Here is a 20,471-nt window from a genome sequence, read left to right on the forward strand (position 1 = left end):
CTTAACCCTCATTGCCCTGCAAAAATAATAATAATAATAATAATAATAATAACAGCATCCATGTATACAGAGCTTTGCAAAGCATTTTACAATTATCTCATTTGATCCCCACAAGGAGGTGGATGCTATGAGTATTCCCATTTTACAAATGAGGAAACCAAAGAAAATAGAAGTTGTGACTTGCCCAGAATCACATAACTAGGAAGTACCTGAGGCTGGATTTGAACTCAGGTCTTCCTAACTCCAAGTGTAGCACTCAGTCCACTGCACCACCTCACCTTTCATCCTTATGATGCCCTTAGTATCTACATGCTCTCCTAAGCCCCATTTTAAGGATTAGGAAAATGAGGCTCAGAGAGATGAACTGACTTGCCTGGGAACCCACAGCTAGTCGAAGGTGGGACTGCCTGATTGTGGGTCAATATAGAAACTCTGTGGATGAAGAGACATCCTAGGGACAGAGCAGCCTAAGCAGCTCTGGTGTGCTTCCTGGGGAGGTCCCTAGAGTGGCGTGGACCTAGAAATTTAGGGGTAGTGCTAGCACTGACTGACTATAAGTGTAAAAGACCCCACCTCCCTGCCACATACCCAGCACACTAGCCCACCTCCCTCATTTCTTTCTAGTTCATCCTCGAGGCCTGTGACATTTGAGGAAGTCTTTCCAGAGTACAAGAGCACCTCTTCCTTCCCCACCCCCCAGGACCCTTGAAGGCGGTCAGGAATTCATTAGATATAGCTCAGTGAGCTAATGCTTCCTGGCCAGGGCCACCACAGGGGCACAGTGAAAGGGCACGGTGCTGATCAGGTGCCAAAGTCTCTTAGGCTTTACCAGCTGCTTGCTAAGTCTCTGCCGAGGTAGATCCCTTTACTATTCTCCCTGTGGGCTTTTGAGGGGAGCAGGGTTGTTTTTTTTTGCCATGAGTCCTACCTGAACTGACTGATCCTATACATTCATCCACCAAACATTAATTGTGGATTTGTTGTTAATATTATCAATTTCTTTATTAATCAGTTTGTTGTTGATAATAAACAATACAAGGGGCAGTTAGGTGGCATAGTAGATAAAACACTAGCCCTGGATTCAGGAGGACCCGAGTTCAAATGTGGCCTCAGACACTTGACACTTACTAGCTGTGTGACCCTGGGCAAGTCACTTAACCCTCATTGCCCTGCAAAAAGAAAAAAGGAGAGAAAAAGATAATAAATAATACACCTGTTAAGAGTATAATACTAAGCTAATCACTACAGGTGACATGAGTGAGACCCAACCAGACCCTCAAGAAGCTTACTGTCAAACAAAAAACTCATCATGGTCCCCAAAGACAGATGATAATAATACAGCTGTGAGATGAAGGCAAGGGATTACTAGAACTGAATACTGTATAAACTGTCAGATGAGGTCACTGCGTGGGGTGTTTCTGCTTAACTGTCTTTGTTACTAGGGTGGGTAGATTTTCCAGAAATGACTGATGTAAAAAAAAAAGAGGTGTTGATTAAAATTTACTTTTAAAAAAAGAAGTGGCTTACAGTTAAGGTCCTAGAGTCACTGACTACCAGAATCCCATGACCTCAGACACAAGCTCAGCTCAGAGAATAAGGAAAGGCTGGGCACTTTGGAGGGGGCATCTCTCACTGACCAAGGGTCATCAATGACCAGTTCTTTGGCCCTCTCTGTACTTTTGACAGTAAATAGCTTCTGGCTCTAAATCCGTGATGCTGTACAAGACTTCTCCCGGTGATACCCACAACACAGGGTCAGGGGACAAAGGAGAGAGAGAAACAGAGATGTGCAGAGAAACACAGCGCTCTGCCAGCCCTCGTTGTCTCCCTCTCCAATCCATCCACATGCCCAGCTTTACAGGCAGAGAATGAGGGTCAGTTTAAGCAATACTGAAGGGCAGTAATACTTTGAAGCTATCTCCCATGTCCCCCTGAAGTCTTCTTATCTCCAGACAAAGCATCTCCCATTGTCTCACCTAATTCTTATGTGACAAGGACTTAAGGACTTTGCCACCTTAGTTTCCCTCTAGCTTGTCAATGTCCTCTCTAAACTATGGGCCCCAAAATGAATGCAGTACTCTGATGAGGACGGAGTACAGGGCTTTCTCTGTGATAGCTCAAGGACCCCACACCTCTTAATGAAGCTTAAGACCAAATTAGGCGGTTTTGACTGCTGTTGATTGAAACAATCAATAACCGTTTATTAATGCCTATTATGTGCCAGGCACCAAGGCAAATGCTGGATTCCCACTGACCTTGTAGGGCCCCAAATACCCTAGATATCTTCTGGATAAACCACGATTTAGACATAACTTGTCTTTGTGAAGTTTATGTTTAACTCAAGTGTATGATTTTATGTTTTTCTCTTTTAGATGTCCACATTTTAATTTTTAAAAAATTAATATGACTCTGGAGAAGAGATGATGAAATATACATTCTTACTCTCAGCAGAGGGGTGGGGGGGGCATCAGTGCCACAGGTGTTGCATATACTGTCAGATGGGGGGAGGTTGCTTTATCAGTCAGTTTTGCTGAACTGTTTTTTTCCTTGTTAACAAGAGAAGGTTCAGTGTGGGAGGAGGAGCCATATTGAGAAATATTTTTTCGTTTTTTTCAAGTAGCATAACTCCAGTCCCAAAGTCCACCAGTAATCGATGCTCTCCTTACCGATGGAGGTCAATACTCCATGTCCGCATTAGGGGCAGGGTGGAGTTGGGGACAGTGAGAAAGAGGAGAGCTATTCAGATTTCTTTGGATCTTCTTAGAGTTGCTTGGGGAGTTCCTGTTTTCCAGCTTCCAGACAGAAGATGGAGAAGGCCAACCCCACTTCAGGTTGCCAAAGGAAAAGACTGTGGGAAGACATGAGCGGATCTGACAGTCTCCATCATGCCCCTGTCCCCAGCTCACTACACGGGGGACTTCAGGGAACCTTCCCCTTGGGGGAATCTGGGACTTTTCCTTCACTGACCTAAGGTGCCTCACTGCCAAAGGGAGAGTTCCTTCATCTAGTATATAGTCTCCTGTGTATACTTTCTTTCATTTCTGTTTTGCTACCAATTTGGATAAATGGATTTCTTTGTTAATCATTATGTATTGTCATTATGGAATTGGTGTTTGGTGGGGAAGGAGTATAAAGGAATATAAAGACTAGGGCCTTCCTTCCCCCAAGAATGAAACAGCAATTATAAGTTAGCTTGAACCTGAAAATCATATCTCCAAAACTAACAACATTTAGGGGAGAAAATATATACATATATATATATATGTGTGTGTGTATAATAATCCTAGCCTGGCACCCCCTTGGAGAAAGGGGGGACCAGAGGCTGGAGGTGCCAATTCTGCCTCACTCCCTTCAAGCCACACAACCACACTCCTATGTTACGTGTGTGGGAGAGCTCCCAGAGCCCTGCTATGGTAGCAATGCAAGTGGGCATAAATTAAGATGAATAACTGTGAATAAATGGGTCAGAGGAGGATTGATGAGGTTTTCCATGAACAGAAAAGCATTTGCTTGTGAACCACCAAAAGGCTGTAGAATAGTGAGTCCTCACGAGGCCTGGAAAGCTTTATGTGTTCAGATTCTCAGTGACAGCAATCTCCCGGTAGCTGCTCTTTGCCCCATGTCAGGGATGCCTTCCCAATGGCTCCCCTGTATGGTCCTGATCCCAGACCCACTAGTACTTCAGCGCTAAATTTAGTTCAATTTCATAAAGGTTTATTAATTGCCTACTGTTTGTAAGACACTGTGGGGGGGGGGGAAGCAGCTAGGTGGTGCAGTGCATAGAGCACCAGCCCTGGATTCAGGAAGACCTGAGTTCAAATCCAGCCTCAAACACTTGACACTTACTAGCTGTGTGACCCTGGGAAAGTCACTTAACCCTCATTGCCCCGCCAAAAAAAAAGACACTGTGGTAGGGTAGGTGACCAGAGCCAGCCCCCCAGAAGCACAGACATGGTGAGACCAGTATACCTCAATCTGACCTTGTTTAGTCAGATTCCCCTACCTGTTTGCCAAGTACTATAAACTCCTGCTTGGGAAAGGCTAGATTGAAGACGTGAGGTGACTGGAAATCTTAGTTCTGTGCTCTCTTCCCCCAGTAGCATTATATGGGCTACTTCCCTCTTCAAATTGGCCTTTGGGTCATGAACACCATCTTCTTTAGGGTACAAGAAGTCTGTTTCCCTTGAATATATTATAGAAGGACTGTCCTGGATGAGCCTTTATCTCCTCTCTGAATGCCTGTGCAACAACCTGTCCCCATCCTTGGACTGTATACTCGACACCATATCATCCTAAGCTTTGTTCAAGGCTCAGTTCAAGTGCCACCTGCTACACAGGCTAAGCCTAGGATCTTGATCTCTCCCAATTACTACTGCTCTCTTTCCTAAAATTACTTCATATATTTCATATTTATTTATTTGTATTCATGTTGTCACTCCCACTACCTCCTTGCCCAGGGATGTGTAGGCTCCTTGAAGGCAGACACTATCAACTTGGAAGGAAGTCTGTAAAGAGGCTGGGTAAAACGTGTGTGTGTGTGTGTGTGTGTGTGTGTGTGTGTGTGTGTGTGACATACATTTAAAATGGTTATCAATGACTTAGAAAATGGCCCCAATGGCATGTTTATCAAATGAGCAAATGACACAAAACTAGAAAAGCCAGCTAACACACTAACTGACAAAGTCAGGATCCAAAAACTATGTTGGCAGATCAGAATATTGGGCTGAATCTAAGAAGACAAATTTAATAACTTTAAATGTAAAGTCTGACATCTGGATCCAAGAAGTCAACTTCCCAAGTACTGAGACTAGGGAGGTATGTGAAAAGGATTAGGAGGTTTTAGCAGACTGGAGCGGGTCTATGGTATCGTAGCCCCCCAAAATCTAATGTGATATTAGGCTGTCCTAAGGAAGGCAGAGGTTAGGAATAACATAGAATAGTCTGATGGCTCCTGAAAAGTGAATGGTTAAGGGGGCAGCTATATGGCACAGTGGATAAAGTACCAGCCCTGGATTCAAAAGGATCTGAGTTCAAATCTGGCCTCAGACACTTGACTTACTAGCTGTGTGACCCTGGGCAAGTCACTGAACCCTCATTACCCTGCAAAAAAAGAAAGAAATAGGAAAAAAAAGAGAAAAAGTGAATGGTTAAGCTGTGGCTGACTAAGGCAACAGCAATGTCGGGGGCAGCATTAGAGCCACCACACATACTGAGCAACTGCTCCCTGCAGTTTCTTAGCCAACCTGTGTGATGTATCTCTCAAATTATAAAGTTATAAGGATGGGAGGTGGTCTAAAGGGTATAGTAGTGTTACTGACCACTGACACAGGCATGCCCAAGATAATGGAAAAGGGCAACTGTCACTAACATTGTGACACAAAGTCATCACTGAAGAGCCCTTGGGTGTATTCTGTGCCTAAGATCTCAGGCCACTCACAACACAGCCCAATGCCCAGACTTCCCCCAACCAAGAGGGAACACAAACACAGACACTCAGGATTAGCCACCCCCAGAGCCGCTGCTCCCCACAGCAATATCTCACCTAGCTCTCGTGTTCTCCCTTCCTGTCAACACAATCAGCTTTACAGCCACAGGACAAAGGCCAGTTAAATTATTGCTATCCTAAAAGCCTAGACTTTCCCTGTAGCCTCAGAGTGGGAAAGAGGCTGATTTCTTCTCTAAGGCTATAAGACTTCAGCCATAACAACTCAATCTACTGAGGCATTCACACCTACAAAATTATAGACCCCTGACACACTGAAGTGACACTTGGAACATGACCTCGTACTGAACCTGAAATTTCAAGCTCATTAACTGCAAGCTCAGCATGAGTCAAGCATGTGACACACAGCTACGATAGCTAATGCTACACAAGGCTTCAATAAGGCAGGAATCAAATCCAGAACGAGGGAAATGAGAATTCTGCTGTTTTCTATTTACCCAGGAGGCAGGAAGGGTCTGGAAGTCACAGTTTTAGGAAAGACACCGGCGAGCTGAGACATGGTTAAAAGACCACTGGGATGGTTAAAAGCCAGGCGGCTGCACCATACAAGGAACTGGGTGTTTCTAGACTAGAGAAGACTTGGGGAGAATAAAGGAGCTCCCTTCAAGTAAAAGATGGGCTACCATGTAAAAGAGGGATTCAATTTTTCTGATTGGCCCTAGAGGCATAGCTAGGAGCAATGGGTAGAAATGACAGAACACTTTTCAGATCGATGGAAGGAAACATTTCCTGATAATTAGAGCTCTCTAAAAGTAGAGTGGCTATCTTTGAGCCACGGCTAGGTAACCACCTAATGGGGACTTTGTCAAGGGAATTCTAGATCAGATATGGGTTTAACTAGATGCCCTCAGATTCCAGTTCTGAGGTTTTCCCAGCTTAAATGGCCTGCCCTCCAGACTACGGAAACACTGAGCATCTGGCAGAAGAGACAGACACACATATAAACAAATTGGATTCAAATCAACAATTATTTATTGAGTGCCTACTGTGTACCCTCAAGATATCTACAGTCATCATTGTTGATAAGAAGTATTCAAGGGGGCAGCTAGATGGCGCAGTGGATAGAGCACCGGCCCTGGATTCAGGAGTACCTGAGTTCAAATCCGGCCTCAGACACTTAACACTTACTAGCTGTGTGACCCTGGGCAAGTCACTTAGCCCCAATTGCCCCGCAAAAAAAAAAAAAAAAAAAAAAAAGTATTCAAAAAGCTATATAAAGTGTGGTGGTAGAATGAAATAATTGCCACAAGAGATAATGAGCCACAAGGGATGAACAAAAGGCTATAGGGAAGGAAGGAGGGACATCTGGTTGGGGAAATCAAGAAAGGCTTCATAGAAGAGATGGCATTTGAGCTGAACCTTAAAGGATGGACCAGACTGTAACAGAAGAAGGGCATTCCAGGGAGAAGAAAGGACATGACCTTAGAGGCAGAAAAACATAAGAGCTTGTAAAATTGTGTCCAGACTGAAAATATACTGGCATCTTATGAGGTATCTACATAGAGGTAATAGTTGAAATCTTGGGAGTAGACAAGATTGCAAAGGAAAAAAATGTAGAGAAGAGATGTAAAAAGGTCCCCTGGGGAATGCTAACATTTAGCAGACAGGAGGAGGGCAATGAGTGTCACAGTAGTTGATGGTGGTGGTGGTGGTGGTAGTAGCAGCAGCAGCAGCAATGATAGTAGTAGTGGTGGTAGTAGCAGTAGCAATAATATGTAGAATATGGTAAATGCAACAAAAGAGCTAAAAGCAAAGTGTCCAGGGCACACTACATTGCCTAGCAAATAGTAGGAACTTAATAAATGCTTATTGACTGACTAACAAAATAATTCTAGGAGTATGGAAGATAGAGACCTCCCTTCTGGCTTGGGGGAAGGAGGGCAGAATCATCCAGGCTCCCTGGATGAAGCAGCTTTTGAAACAATTCTTTAAAATGGGGTAGGAATCAAAAGACTTGGAAAGAGGGCATTCAACAATCAAGTGTTTCTGAAGTACCTCCTGGGTGGTAGGCACTGCTCTGGAGACATAAAAGCAAATGTTGGTAGAGTTATTTTCCTCAGAGGAGTTTACATTCTAATGGTAGATAACATCCACATATATGGATATATACAAAATGGAAACACCATAACCTTGGTGATGTTGGGGACCAGGAGAGGTCTCAGGCAGAAGGCAGCATGAGCTACTTGTAAAGAAAAATAAGGGAGGACATTCTTGCATGAAGAGAAGTCTATACAAAGGCGTGAAGGTGGGAGTGTCCGGTGTGAGAAAACACTGAGGCCCATTTGGCTATAACATAGAGTTCAGGAAGTGGAATAATATATAATAAGGCTAGAATGGAAGGATAGAGCCAAGTTGTGAAGACCTTTAAATCCCAGTGTGACATGAACAAAGGGGAGGTGGTACAAAAGAACAAGGCATCCATGGGCAGGAGTAATTAATCCTTTTTGGCTAGAGCATGGAAGATAGAGAAGAAATTCAAAGGAGACAAAGCTAGACAGACATGCTGGTTCCAGATCAGATAGTCTCCTATGACAAAAGGCATGAATTTTGAATACATTCAACACATTCACTTCTAGTTGACATTCAATGTAAACTTTGACCTAGGACGACAAGTAACACATTGTTTATACTGCGGTGATCATAAGGACCGCAATTACAAGATTTCCAAGCTAATGAGGAAAAATATGTAATCAGACCTCAGGAGAAAACCATTTCTGACCCTCTATTACTTACTATCCTAGAATATTACAAGGAATAGAGGGTCTGGGAAAGATGCTGTCCCAGAAGATGAATTGAGATGACAACTCTGGTCTAGAAGGATGAAGGCCAATAGGGAAACTGTGATGTTTAAAATCTAATGTGGGTCCTTACCTGCCCCTCCCCAGTTTTTTGGGGGGAAACTAGCTAAAATTTACTGATAAATTCAGCAAGAGTTTAGGCTTTTAAGTATTTATTAACATGTATTAGAAGTTAGTGAAGAGAGAGAGGATGAGAATAGATCTCTTATAGAATGGAAAACCGTAGCTTAGATCCATGCGGGATAGACAGAGAAAATTTTGCCTTTACCTAGCAGCCCACACTTCCAAAAAGAATGCATGAAGTTCTGCCACCACAAGCCAGTTCCCAAACTAAAAAGACTGATCCAGCCAGCCACCCTCACCTTCCTACTTCCTGTCTCCCTCCCTGAAAGGGGAGGTCCTTCAGGCTGATTGGTTGAAGGTGGTCTCCTGTTGATGTCATAGTCCACAGACTCTGAGAACAACAGCCCACTCAGGACCAGCCAGGTATGGTCTCGATTTAATCAACCTTAAGTAGGTTCTCAGTCAGTCTCTCAGTCTCACCCAATTCAATCAATTCCAAATCAGTCTTCAGGTGGGGATCCCTGGGCATCTGCCAAATCCCATTATTTTATCACACCCCTAAGCCTATATTGCAGGTTATGACACATCTTACAAGTTCCTGGGTGTTTCTACCTCTAAGCTCATGTTCTTTCCTCCACCTGAAATGCCATCTCTCTCCTAAAACCACAAGCAATGTGCAGGGATGCAGAGAAGCCGGCTCAAAGGGGCTAGCAAGAACCCATTGTTAAATTTTCAGGGTGAGCATTTATACCTCTGAAATCAGCAAACACTATAAATCAGGGCTTGATCTATTGTTTGTTAACTAGATTTTTTTTTAAGTGATGGAGAAAACACTGATAATGCAAATTTAATTGAAAAGTGGGTTGAGCATTCATTTCCGCCCCCTCCCTCCTCCTCCAAAGCTGGTTGTTAAATATTTACCAGCACAGCCCTGCCAATGTGTCAGTTTGTTTGTTCTAACTGCAAGAAGATATAAGAGAGTTGTAGTGTTTGTGTGTGTGTGTGTGTGTATGTGTTTTGAGAGGCAGGGATCATTAAGAGGTGATGGTAATGTTTAAGAAAAAAGCATTACTAAAACATTTTTTTAAATTATAGCTGAAGAAGGAAGAAACATGTCCAGGAAAAGAAATATGAATGTGCCAAACAGGGCTGGGTTTGCAAATACCCAGGATAATAAGTATCTTATAGCAGAGTGAGCTTGGGGAGAAGAGGAAACAGACAAGAGATGATCTGGATTTCTAGAACTGTACCCCAGCAGACACGACCCATGACATTTGCTGCATTTATTTCCCCTCCCCAACATTCCTGGTGGCTTGGGAAGAGGATGGGACAAGAAATTGAGACTGTAATCTGTAAGAACAATGAGGCCCAGACCAGACAATGACTGCAGCGCTGCTGTTAAGCTATGGAGGCGACCAGAGCTGCTGCCAGCTCCATGGCATTTTCCCTGCAATTGGCAGGAATGGGAAGGTCCCAGGTGAACTGGAAATCCAGGATCATTATAATACCCAGTCAAGTCAATTTCCCCACGTGCACTGATTATTAGTAGCTTGATGCCCTGTCAGAGGCACCAAGCTCTGTCACACACTTGTATACCTAAAGGAAGCTGTTAGTAAAAAAGCCTATTGATACAGCCAGGATAGGCACGGCATTGAGGAGCCCCAGGATCGGGATTCAAATTCTGGCTCTGTTACTTAACTATAGGTAAGACCGTGGTCAAGGTTGTTTCATTTCCATGGGCCTCATCTGAAAAATGATGACCTCTAAAGTCCCTTCCAAATCTGGATCTATGATACTCTTATCTTATGATCACAAAAGTCATGGAATGGTAGCGTTAAAAGGACACTAGCATAATGCCTGACACTAAATGCTTGTTGTTGGCTGACGATCTTCCACGGTCATCTAGTCCAAGCCAGCTAGGAAGAGGCAGCCATTTACACTATAATCCACCCAACAAAAAGTTATCCATCCTCTGCTTGAAGCCCTCCAATGAGTTCTTAAGGACACTTTCAGATTTTTCCTATGATCCTTTGAGCTACACAAACAACAAAGCAGATTGGAATGAGAGGTGGAGAAGAAGAGAAAGCACTGAAGGAAAGGGGGGGGCTAGGTGGGGGGGGTGTGGGGAATAGCCTATAATACTCCATGTGGAAAAGGCACAAAAACTTATGCTCTCCTTCCTGTTGATTTCTGTATCACTGTGGAAAGATGAAACCTTTCCTGATTCCCTCCCCTGGCTCCCATGCTCTTCCCCTCCTTGTCAAGTGATCTTGCATTATTTGTATATATGCAGTAGAATGGAAGCTCTTTGAAAGCAGGGGGCTGATTGGGTTTTTTGTCCTTGTATTCTCAGCACCAGGCACGTGGCAGGTACTTAATGGAAAAAACAAATTTGTATATTAAAAGGGGTCAATTATTTTTTGCCCTTGTAGAATTCTAGTTAAATATGTCATTATCTGCAATGTGTCCTTGGGGTAAGTTGCTTCATTTGTCTGGGCCTCAGATTCATTTGTAAGATGTCTGTTGCTGTTCAATTGTTTTAGTTGCATACAATTCTTCATGGCCCCATTTGTGTTTCACTTTGTTTTTTTGTCAAAGACACTGAAGCAGTTTACCATTTCCGTCTACAGCTCATTTTGCAGATGAGGTAAACTGAGGTAAGCAAGGTTAAGCGACTTGCCCAGGGTCACACAGCTAGGTAAATGTCTTGAAGCTATTATTTGAAACTCAAGAAGATGAGTCTTCTGACTCCCGGCATCTATCTACTGTACCACTTAGCTGCCCTTAGAGTGGTCTAGATCAGGCTTCTTATACTTTTTGCACTTATGACCCCCTTTTCGCCAAGAAATGTTTACATGACTCCATGTATAAAAGTATAAGAAAATAGGTATATGTGACCTTTTTTTTTTTGTTTTTTTTTTTTTTTTTTTTTTTTTTGCAGGGCAATGAGGGTTAAGTAACTTGCCCAGGGTCACATAGCTAGTAAGTGTCAAGTGTCTGAGGCTAGATTTGAACTCAGGTCCTCCTGAATACAGGGCCGTGCTTTATTCACCTAGCTGCCCCCTTTATGACCTTTTACTGTTGCTTTTTGGGACTCCCATGTTCAATTACACAACCCCATATGGGGCTGTGACCCACAGTTTAAGAGCTTAGGGGTCTAAATGACCTCTAAGGTCCCTTTCTATTCTAAAATTCTGTTTCTATTGGCAGGTACTCAATCATGTACTCGATAAGCCAAGAATCCCTGGTTCTGAGAAAGTATCTAAGTTGTCATTGGTGGGCGCTGATCTTTGTGAATAGAATCAGGATTGCTAAGGAAGAAAACGTGGTGTTTTAGACAACCACATTGTTTGAATAGATCATTTAGAGCCGCTCACAGAAGTTCCATGGCTCTGTTCATCATGACCCAGTTGGGATTCGACCACTCCTGGACAATATTCTCTAAACAACAGGTTGACCACGTCACTCCCCTACTCAAGAAGCTCTAGTGGCTCCGCACTCAAATCCATCACTTCTATTTGGCATTTCAATCAGGCTTCCACAATCAGGCTCTCTATACCTTTCCAAGCTTACTGAATCTTATTCCTTTTCATGCCCAAACTGGCTGAGTTGCTATTCCTGTATGTAATGTTCCACCTTTAGTCTCCATGCTTTTGCAAAGACTGTCCCACCTCACCCCATGCTCCCCCCCAACTCCCTCTCTGGAATGCCTGCACACACTCCTGGAATCTCTAGCTTCCTTACCAGGCTCAGTCAAGTGTCACAAGCCTATCTTGATCCTTTTCTCCTCAGCTGCTAGCATTCTCCCCTTCCCTAAAATCCCCATATTTACTTTTTACATATTTTGTATTTGTTTATCTGTGTGCACATGGCACCTCATCAAATGTAAGATCTCTGAGGGCAGGAACTATTTCTGTATCTTGTCTTCATATTCCAGATCCAAGCAAGGTTGACTGGCACATAGCAGAGGCTTTATATATCCTCATTGAATAAAGAATATAGTACCTGCTACTACAAGGGTGGTAGGTACTGTATTCCGTGCCTTAGACAGGCAGAGCCATCCCACTAACTGGCCATGTACCTATTGACACAGGTGCTGCTGAATGGGCAGAAGCTTACTCCAAAGAGCCAGCTAATCAGCAGTGCCCTGAGGGAGAGGCAAGCCTACTGACCTGCGTGAGCATCCATTACTGGCACTGACAGGAGATGACGAGTGGGAGAGAGGCCCATGACAAGGATAAGCAATGGGACTGAGCCAGTTCCCTTTAAAAGCAGAAGCCACTGCTACGAGCATCAGCCGGGAAAACCCAAGGGCAGTACAAAGCTAGAAGACCACATCGTGCCTACTTGCTTAGAAGGTAATGATGCCTGGGGAGTTTCTCTGTGGTTTAAAAAACCAGATCAAAGGCATCCCTACATGGATGCCTCGGGCCAGACACGAGAGCCAGTGATTCTGTATCGACATCTGATTTTATACAAGCTCTCAGCAGTTCCTTCCTCAGGAGTGAGGCGGCTTGGCTGGATGTCACCCTCAGGCAGAGAGGGTGAGCTGGGTGCTGCTGGAAGACAAACACCTCGTCTCTCAGGAGGCCCCCAGGAGCATGTGGACAGCGAGTAGGGTGGCTGGGTAAGAAATAGAAATGATCAAAATAGAATCACAAAACTGAAGAATTGGAAGGAGCCATGACAACCATTTTGCCCAACCTATCCATGAAGGAATCCCTACTTAGAGGCAGTGGGTAGCAAAATGGATCCCGTGCTGGGTTTGCCTCAGGCATGTACTAGCTGTGTGGCCCTGGGCAAATTACCTAACCTCCATTCACCTCAGTTTCTTCAACTATAAAATGGGCATAATAACAGCACCTACTTTGCGGAGTTGTCCTGAGGATCAAACAAGAGAACATTTACTAAAAAAAAGGTGCTTAGCACAGTGCTGTGTATGTAGTAGGAGTTAAAATAAATGTTCATGCTCTTCCCTTTCCTACTATAACATACCTGACAAGTAATCAGTCATTCAGCTTCTGCTTAAAGGCCCCTAAGGAGAGGCAACCCCACCTCCTAGCAGCCCATTCTACTTATGGTTAGCCTTACTCAGTTGGGGCGTCTTTCCTGATACTGACAGTTCTTCACTGGCAACTTCTACTCATTACTCCTAGTTCTCTCTCTAGAGCTGAGTGAAACAAGTCTAGTCCCTCTTCCACAAATAGCTGCTCAGAACTGAAGACAGCTAACATGTGCCCCCGCCCCCTCCCTTGAGTTTCCTCTTGTCCTTTGATCAATCTTCATATGCCACATATTCAAAGCCTGTCACCTTTTTAAAGACCACAGATCATAAAAAGAGAGGCAGCCTAATGCACAGAAGGTTAGGAGGCCAGGAAAGAAGGGGTCTTCAGTTGAGAAAATCAATTACTCTCTCCCTGCTCCTAGACAGTGCTCGGAGACTAGAATTTGCAAATGACTTGATGTTCTGTTTAAGGAGGGGAAATTTAGACACTGGCAGTTCCTACACCAAAGAAATCACAGGTCTAGACCCTTCCCACACAGAAGAGCATATTTTTGGAATGAGTAAGAAGCTCAGAGATCAGCTAATAAAAAACTCTTTTCATTTTACTGGACAGAGGCCCAAAGAGCAGAAGTGACCTCCTTGGCCTGAGGTCACAGAGGCTAGAGCTAGAATGTGGACCCAGGCCATAGCAGAGTTCTTCCTCTCTCCAGTCCTTGTATCACACTATCTGGCACTTTTCATAATGCCTTGTCTTGATCATATCACTCATCCAGTGCTAGGTATCACGCCCTGTGTTGTGGTTTTGTCATTTTCAGTTTGAGGTTTTCTTGGTAAAGATTTGGTTTGCCATTCCTTCTCAGCTCATTTTACAGATGAGGAAACTGAAGAAAACAGGGTTAAACAACTGGTTCGGAGTCACAGAGCTTGTAAGTGTTTTGAGGGTCTGGATTGACTCAGGTCTTCCTGACTCCAGGCCTGGTGCTGCTACTCACTGCACCACCTAGCTGCTCATCAAGCTTATAGTAGGTTCCTTAATAGATGCCTGTTGATTAACTAATAGATGAAATGAACAAGTGAATGGTTGAATTAATCAGTGGATTAATTAGAAAATAAATGAATGACCACTAATAATTAAAAAGCATATTATTAAGCACTTCTTTATGTGCCACGCACTGTGCTAAACATTTTACAAGTACTACGTCATGTTATCCTCACACAACAACCCTGGAAGGAGCCAAAAGCCTGTCATTCTAACTGACAGCAAATTCCTAGTTTGGGGCATCCTAATTAAGAGGAGTGGAAGAAAAAGATGACCTTTCACACCACCTCTGAGGGAATAGAAAGCTAACTTCCAGAATAGAAAGAAGGGCATAAAAGTCATCTGAGCTGGAGGTGGGGGAAGTCACTGTGTTAAATTATAATGAAGCCACATGGTACATTTAACTTACACAAATCCAAGTATATGTGCTTGGCAGAAAGAGGAAGGGGGGAGAAGGGGTGATGGAAGGGGAGGGGAGGGAGGGATAAGGAGAGGGGGAGGGAAGGAAAGAAAGAGGGAGAGGGAGGAGAGAGACACACAGAGAGAAGAGTGTAGGGAGGGAGAGAGTAGAAAGGGGAGAGAAAGGGGAGAAGGGGGGAAGGGAGTGGGGGAGGGAGGAAGGAGAGAGAGAGAGAAACAGTAGGTCTGGGCTCCCACATGCCTCTCATGGTGTGAGCATCTCACTGCCCTTAGGCTGGCAGAGCTAATGAGAGGGGCGTCCTTCTTAGCGCTCCTGGTCACCAGAAGGCCCCCACTGTGTACCTTTTCACTTCCTTGTGTCCTTTCCTGCCTCATGGCAAAGCAGAAAAAAAACCATTATGCAGCCACCCTCTAATATAATCACCCTTATGTGTGAAGCCCTTTCAAGAATATTTCCCCCCTAATTATCAGTTTTTCTGGCAACTAAGTCTTAACCTGTCTTTGTTTTCTTCTGTTGGAGCCTGGTTCAAAGCCTCTCCCTTCTGATCTACAGCTGAGCTGGGGGTAGTGAAAAATAACATTTTCATTTAATTGTTTCCATAGCAACCATCTCTAATCCATCTGCTCTCTGATACAGATTTCCTTTTCTTAAAAGGATCCTACTCCCTTTCCAGCTACAACTGTTTAAAGATGCTGTACAGTACTGTTTGTGTATTTGGGGAAATTTTCAAAGGTTGCATTCTGACTTTTGAACCTAAGTCCAAGTAAGATGTGATTTCACTAAAAGATGTGGCAGCCCCTGAAGTTACAACAGACAAATACTCTACCTAAGAAAGTCTCTGTCTCTCTGGACAGGTTACCACTAACCAGAAGTGGACTGGAGCCAGCCCAAATGAGCTCAGGTGAGCCGAGTGCTCAGTGAAGGGAAATCAGAAGACACTCCAAACCAGAGCTTGGTTTGCTTTTTTGATACTTATCTTAGATGTAAGAAAGTGACAGACCAAATGTTTAAAAAGGCAAATTAAACTTAAAAGTGTGTCACCCTGTATTTTTGGAAAGCCAGTTGTTAAACATATACTGGCACCCCTCCCTCTGCCACCTGCTGAAATTAGCTGAAGCCCCCACCCCCTCCCATCAAATCAGGCCCCAATCTGAAATGACCTTCACTCTCCTGACAGCTCTTAGCAATAAAACTCCCTTCCCTCCCCTGCTCTGCTCAAGACCTATTAAGCAGAACCTCAGGGAGAAAATGAAACACCTGTCACATCTGAGCTTTATCTTCCTGAAAAAGAAAAACACCCAGTTGCTGACTGAATCAAAATATTTTTTCCTTTTTCCATTGCTGTGGTATGAAGAGACCCAAAAGTCCAGGTTAAAACCAGAGAGGGGAGCCTGCTGGTAACCAAAGATTCCAGCTTGGGAATTACCCCCCAATTTGGCAACACATTAACAAAAATCTATAGAAAAGGAGAACAAGACTGCTGCCTTATTATTCCTTAGTTGGTGTTCTATCATATTGCGCCTCATCTGTCTGGCTGGCTCTTCTCTTCATCAAGGCCAACCCTTCTACAGACTCCTTTCCAATTCATTTCCCAGTTATTTGCTAGGCCAGCTCCCACCTCCAACCTTTGCTCAAGCTGTCTCCCATACCTGGAGTCCACTCCTTCATCACCTTCACCTCTTCAAAACCCTAGCTTCCTTCAAAGATCAGCCCAGATGCCACCTTCTTTGGGAAGTCTTTCCCAAATCCCCGTAGTTGTCAGTATTCATCCCCTCTGCAAATTATCTTGTATGACATTTCTGTTTACAAAGTGTATCCCCCAGTAGAAAGGAAGACTTTTGGGTCTTTGTAGTACTAGCACGGGAGACCCTAACAACAAAACATAGGCACTTAATAAATAATTGCTGAAGTGAACTGAACTGAAACTGTTTCTGTAGATGGGCCTTGCCCAAGATCAAATTATTGTCAGGGATAACAAGAGGGTGTAAGGAGATATACTGCAGCCACATTCAATGAAAAAATGGTAGGTATAGCCCAGCTCTGCGGTTGTTGTTCTGTCAATTCAGTTATGTCCAACCCTTCATGACCTCAGATGGGGGTCTCTTGGCAAAGATACTGGAGTGGTTCGTCAGTCCTTCTCTAGTGGATTAAGGCAAAGGTTAAGTGACTTGCTCAGAGTCACACAGCTGGTAAGTGTCTAGGGCCAGATTGAACTCAGGTCTTCCTGATTCCAGGCCCAGAGCTCTATCCACTGAGCCACATAGCTGACTCTTCCAACTCTGCTAGACAGCCCTAATAGCCTATGTTAGAGTTGGGACATGGAAACAAGGCTGTTAAATTAATCCACTCACCACCACCGGCACAGCCAAGACCATGACCCCAGAAATCCGTGATGGCCAAGTCCTTATAGGTTTAAAGCTGGAGGACCTCAGAGGTAGGTTTAAAATGTCAGACCATCAAATCCAACTCCCTCGTGTTACAGATGAGGCAAACTGAAAGATGAACAGAATTTGAACTAACAAGTACCCAAAGTGACCTGAGGAAACTGAGGCTCACAGAGGTTACTTGATTTGGCCCACAACGAGTGAGTACACAAGAGAGGATTTAGCCTGGTCTCCTGCCTCCACCCAGAATATGATCTACTGCATCACATTGCCTCTCATCAGTAAAATGACAGGGCTGGATCTGATGACCTCAGATGATCCTTCCAGAACATACATTCAGTACCTCAAAGGTCCCATCCTTTGCCAAAGGCAAGTTCAGCAGCTTTGGATCACCTGGGAGCCATCTGCTAGGGCCTCTCCAAGCCTTGGGCATACAAGAAGAAATCTGACCTGCCCTGGGGGAGGGGGCAAAGGGGAAGGTGGGGGAGGTCAATCCTGCCTGTGACCCTTGAAATGCTGAAAGCAAGTAAGAAGACCCTTCACCAAGATCCTCCCCCAACGCATCTGCACTCAAGTCCATGACACCCTGCCTCCTCTTGGTTCTCTGGGAGCCCCTTCCCCTCACCATTCACCTAGGGAAGTAAATGCCACACTCACTAAACTCAAGTTCTGACTGAACAATTCCATAAGCAACTGGACTGTTGTATTTACGGAAGCTCTCTGGTACCAAAATTAAATTCTCCTGGATGAGCTCAGATTTGGGTGCTGGAGCTAATTACGCCTGCCCCTTTCAGGGACCAAGGCAGGCTCTGACTAAGCCCTGTGAATTTAGATGAAGGGTATTTCCTAAAACCCCCCTGCACACTGTGTACAGTCACACACAGCAGGGCCCACAAAGCACTTTGATGAGGTCAGAGATCTTCTCTGGTCCAAGATCCCTCATGTCTCTCTCATTGGATGCTCTCTCATCAGAAAAGCAGACTCCTGGTATGAAAATTCCTGCCACTGTTGCAGATTTATGACTTTTCTGCAATTTATAGTCTCAGAGAATTGCCTGGGGTTAGGTTACTTAGCCAGGGCCACACAGCTAGTATGTGTCAAGGCAATAATTTGAACCCATGTCTTTCTCACTCCAAAGCCAGCCCTCTATCCATAACACAATGATGTCTTATAAATAGAATCAGAGATTCAGAACTGAAAGGGACCTTAGAGGTCATTTAGTCTAATCCCTTGTTTTATAAATGAGGACCCCAAGACCAGAGGTTAAGAAATTCACCCCAAAGTCACCAAAGTCCTAAGCAGCATAGCTGGGGTTCACATCCAGGCCCCCCAATCCAAAGATCTTTCCAGGGCCCCCCTGCTGTTCTCTGTGTAATCTCTGTCACTGTCTCTGTCTTTGTCACTTGTCTGCTTTCCTCTGCCACTCGGTCACTATTTCTGTCTTTCTATCTGTCTCTATTTCTCTCTGTCTCTGTTTCTATTTCTCTGTCTCTTTTCTATGTCTCTGTACTGTCTGAATCTCTGTCTGTGTGTGGGGGGGGGGCTCTCTCATACACACACACACACACACACACACACACACACACACACACAGTCCACAAGAGCACTTAGCAGCAGACAGGCCCACAATGGATACTTTTCTACCAGAGCCTCGACTGACTCACAGACCTGCCTGCACCCTGAAGAAGATGGTGTTTGGGAACCAAGGCCACATCAAAAGGCAAAGAGCCTAGAGAACACTAATAAGGGAGTAAGCACACAGCTAACTGGAATTCCCTGCTCATCTCAAATCCTCATTCTAACCCTTTGGATCCAAACTTTATCCCTGCCAAAATGCCTAACACTTGGTATACAGGCAAGGGAACCTGACCAACACAGGGCCGTGTCACTACTCTGATCCCTTCGTCTCTGGCTAGGAATAAAGTAAGCAGGGGTCTGAAGGACCCCTGTGGAGTGAAAAGAGAAGCTCCTGTATAAGGAAGAATTGACCGGAAGCATTCCCAGGATGCCAAGGTATCAGTTCTTAAACATTCAGAAGAATGATAACATGCCTCTTTACCAGTTAATCCAGTTGGGGCAGCTAGGTGGTGCAGTGGATAGAGCACTGGCCCTAGAGTCAGGAGGACCTGAGTTCAAATCCGACCTCAGACACTTGACACTTACTAGCTGTGTAACCCTGGGCAAGTCACTTAACCCCATTGCCTCACCACAAAAAAAAGCACCAGTTAAATCCAGTCAATTTGGGGATTTACTCACTGTCTTGATTGGTGAATGAATTAGTGAAAACTCACTTAACTCACTGTATCTAGCCACCTTCAGACCATAATTCATAATCCACCCTGTCATCTCCTGGGACCCTATGACTTAACCAGCAGAAGCATCTTGCTTCCTGCTCAGCCACCATGTATGCACCACTCACTCACACCACCATGTTCCATTTCCCACCTTTTGCTCTTACTCAGTGAACAATCAAATCAATGGTTACTACAAGTAGAGCAATATACTGCCCCTCTTGCCCTGCTCACAGTCCATGTGACTGCCCAGATCAATAGTTGTCATCCTTTTTTGTGTGTGTCATGGACCCATTTGGTGGTCTGGAGAAGCCTATAGACCCCTTCTCAGAATATTCTTAAATGCATTAAAATAAAATTCAGATGTTTACCAAGGAAATCAGTTCTATTGATTAAGACCAAAGCTGCCTTTTCTGACCAACTGCTTCCCTTTATGCATGGTATCCTCAGTTAGAATGTGAGCTTTTTGAGGACAGAAACTGGCTGACACATCTTAGGTGCTTCTAAATAAAGGCTTGTTGACTAGTATGCAAAGGGTCTGGCTTCGGACTTTATCAATGTATATACAATATCACTTTTCTCTTTCAGAGGACAATTTCATTCTTAAGTAGGAATTTAGCCAGTTGAATCCCATGTCCATTCACAAGTCCCTAACCCTTTGATACCTCCTCCCCCGATTAATCCAGATCCCTCTTCTCCAGCCCTTTGACGTCCCCTCCCCCAATGCATCCAGGTCCCTTTTCCTCCAGCCCCCCACTGAGGGCCACGTTTCCCCTCGAAGGGCCCTACCTCTTGCAGAGAGCTTCTTGGTTATTGATGATCTTAGCTGCATACTCATGTCCAGTGCAAAGTTTGACACAGCGTCGGTACAACTGAGAAAGCCCCCCCTGGGGAAGAAAACAGGGTGAAGGAGGAGGGAGAGAAAGGGAAAGGAGGGAGGGAGAAAAAGAGACAGAGAGAAAGTAGG

The 20,471-nt window shown here is 44.4% G+C and overlaps 1 protein-coding gene across 6 annotated transcripts in view; it reads right to left on the reverse strand.

Annotated features, from left to right (window-relative positions):
• The window catches only part of LOC122740168 (calcium/calmodulin-dependent protein kinase type II subunit beta), a 310,939-nt gene that overhangs the window by 200,048 nt on the left and 90,420 nt on the right, over positions 1-20,471 (reverse strand). For all 6 annotated transcript variants that reach the window (XM_043982046.1, XM_043982045.1, XM_043982041.1 and 3 more), the window contains exon 2: positions 20,294-20,390. In XM_043982046.1, coding sequence (XP_043837981.1) covers positions 20,294-20,342 — 49 coding nt within the window. In that variant the 5' untranslated portion in view covers positions 20,343-20,390. The remainder of the gene's footprint in view (positions 1-20,293; positions 20,391-20,471) is intronic.

The sequence above is a fragment of the Dromiciops gliroides genome, chromosome 2, assembly GCF_019393635.1.
Source record: "Dromiciops gliroides isolate mDroGli1 chromosome 2, mDroGli1.pri, whole genome shotgun sequence".
NCBI classification, from domain to species: domain Eukaryota; kingdom Metazoa; phylum Chordata; class Mammalia; order Microbiotheria; family Microbiotheriidae; genus Dromiciops; species Dromiciops gliroides.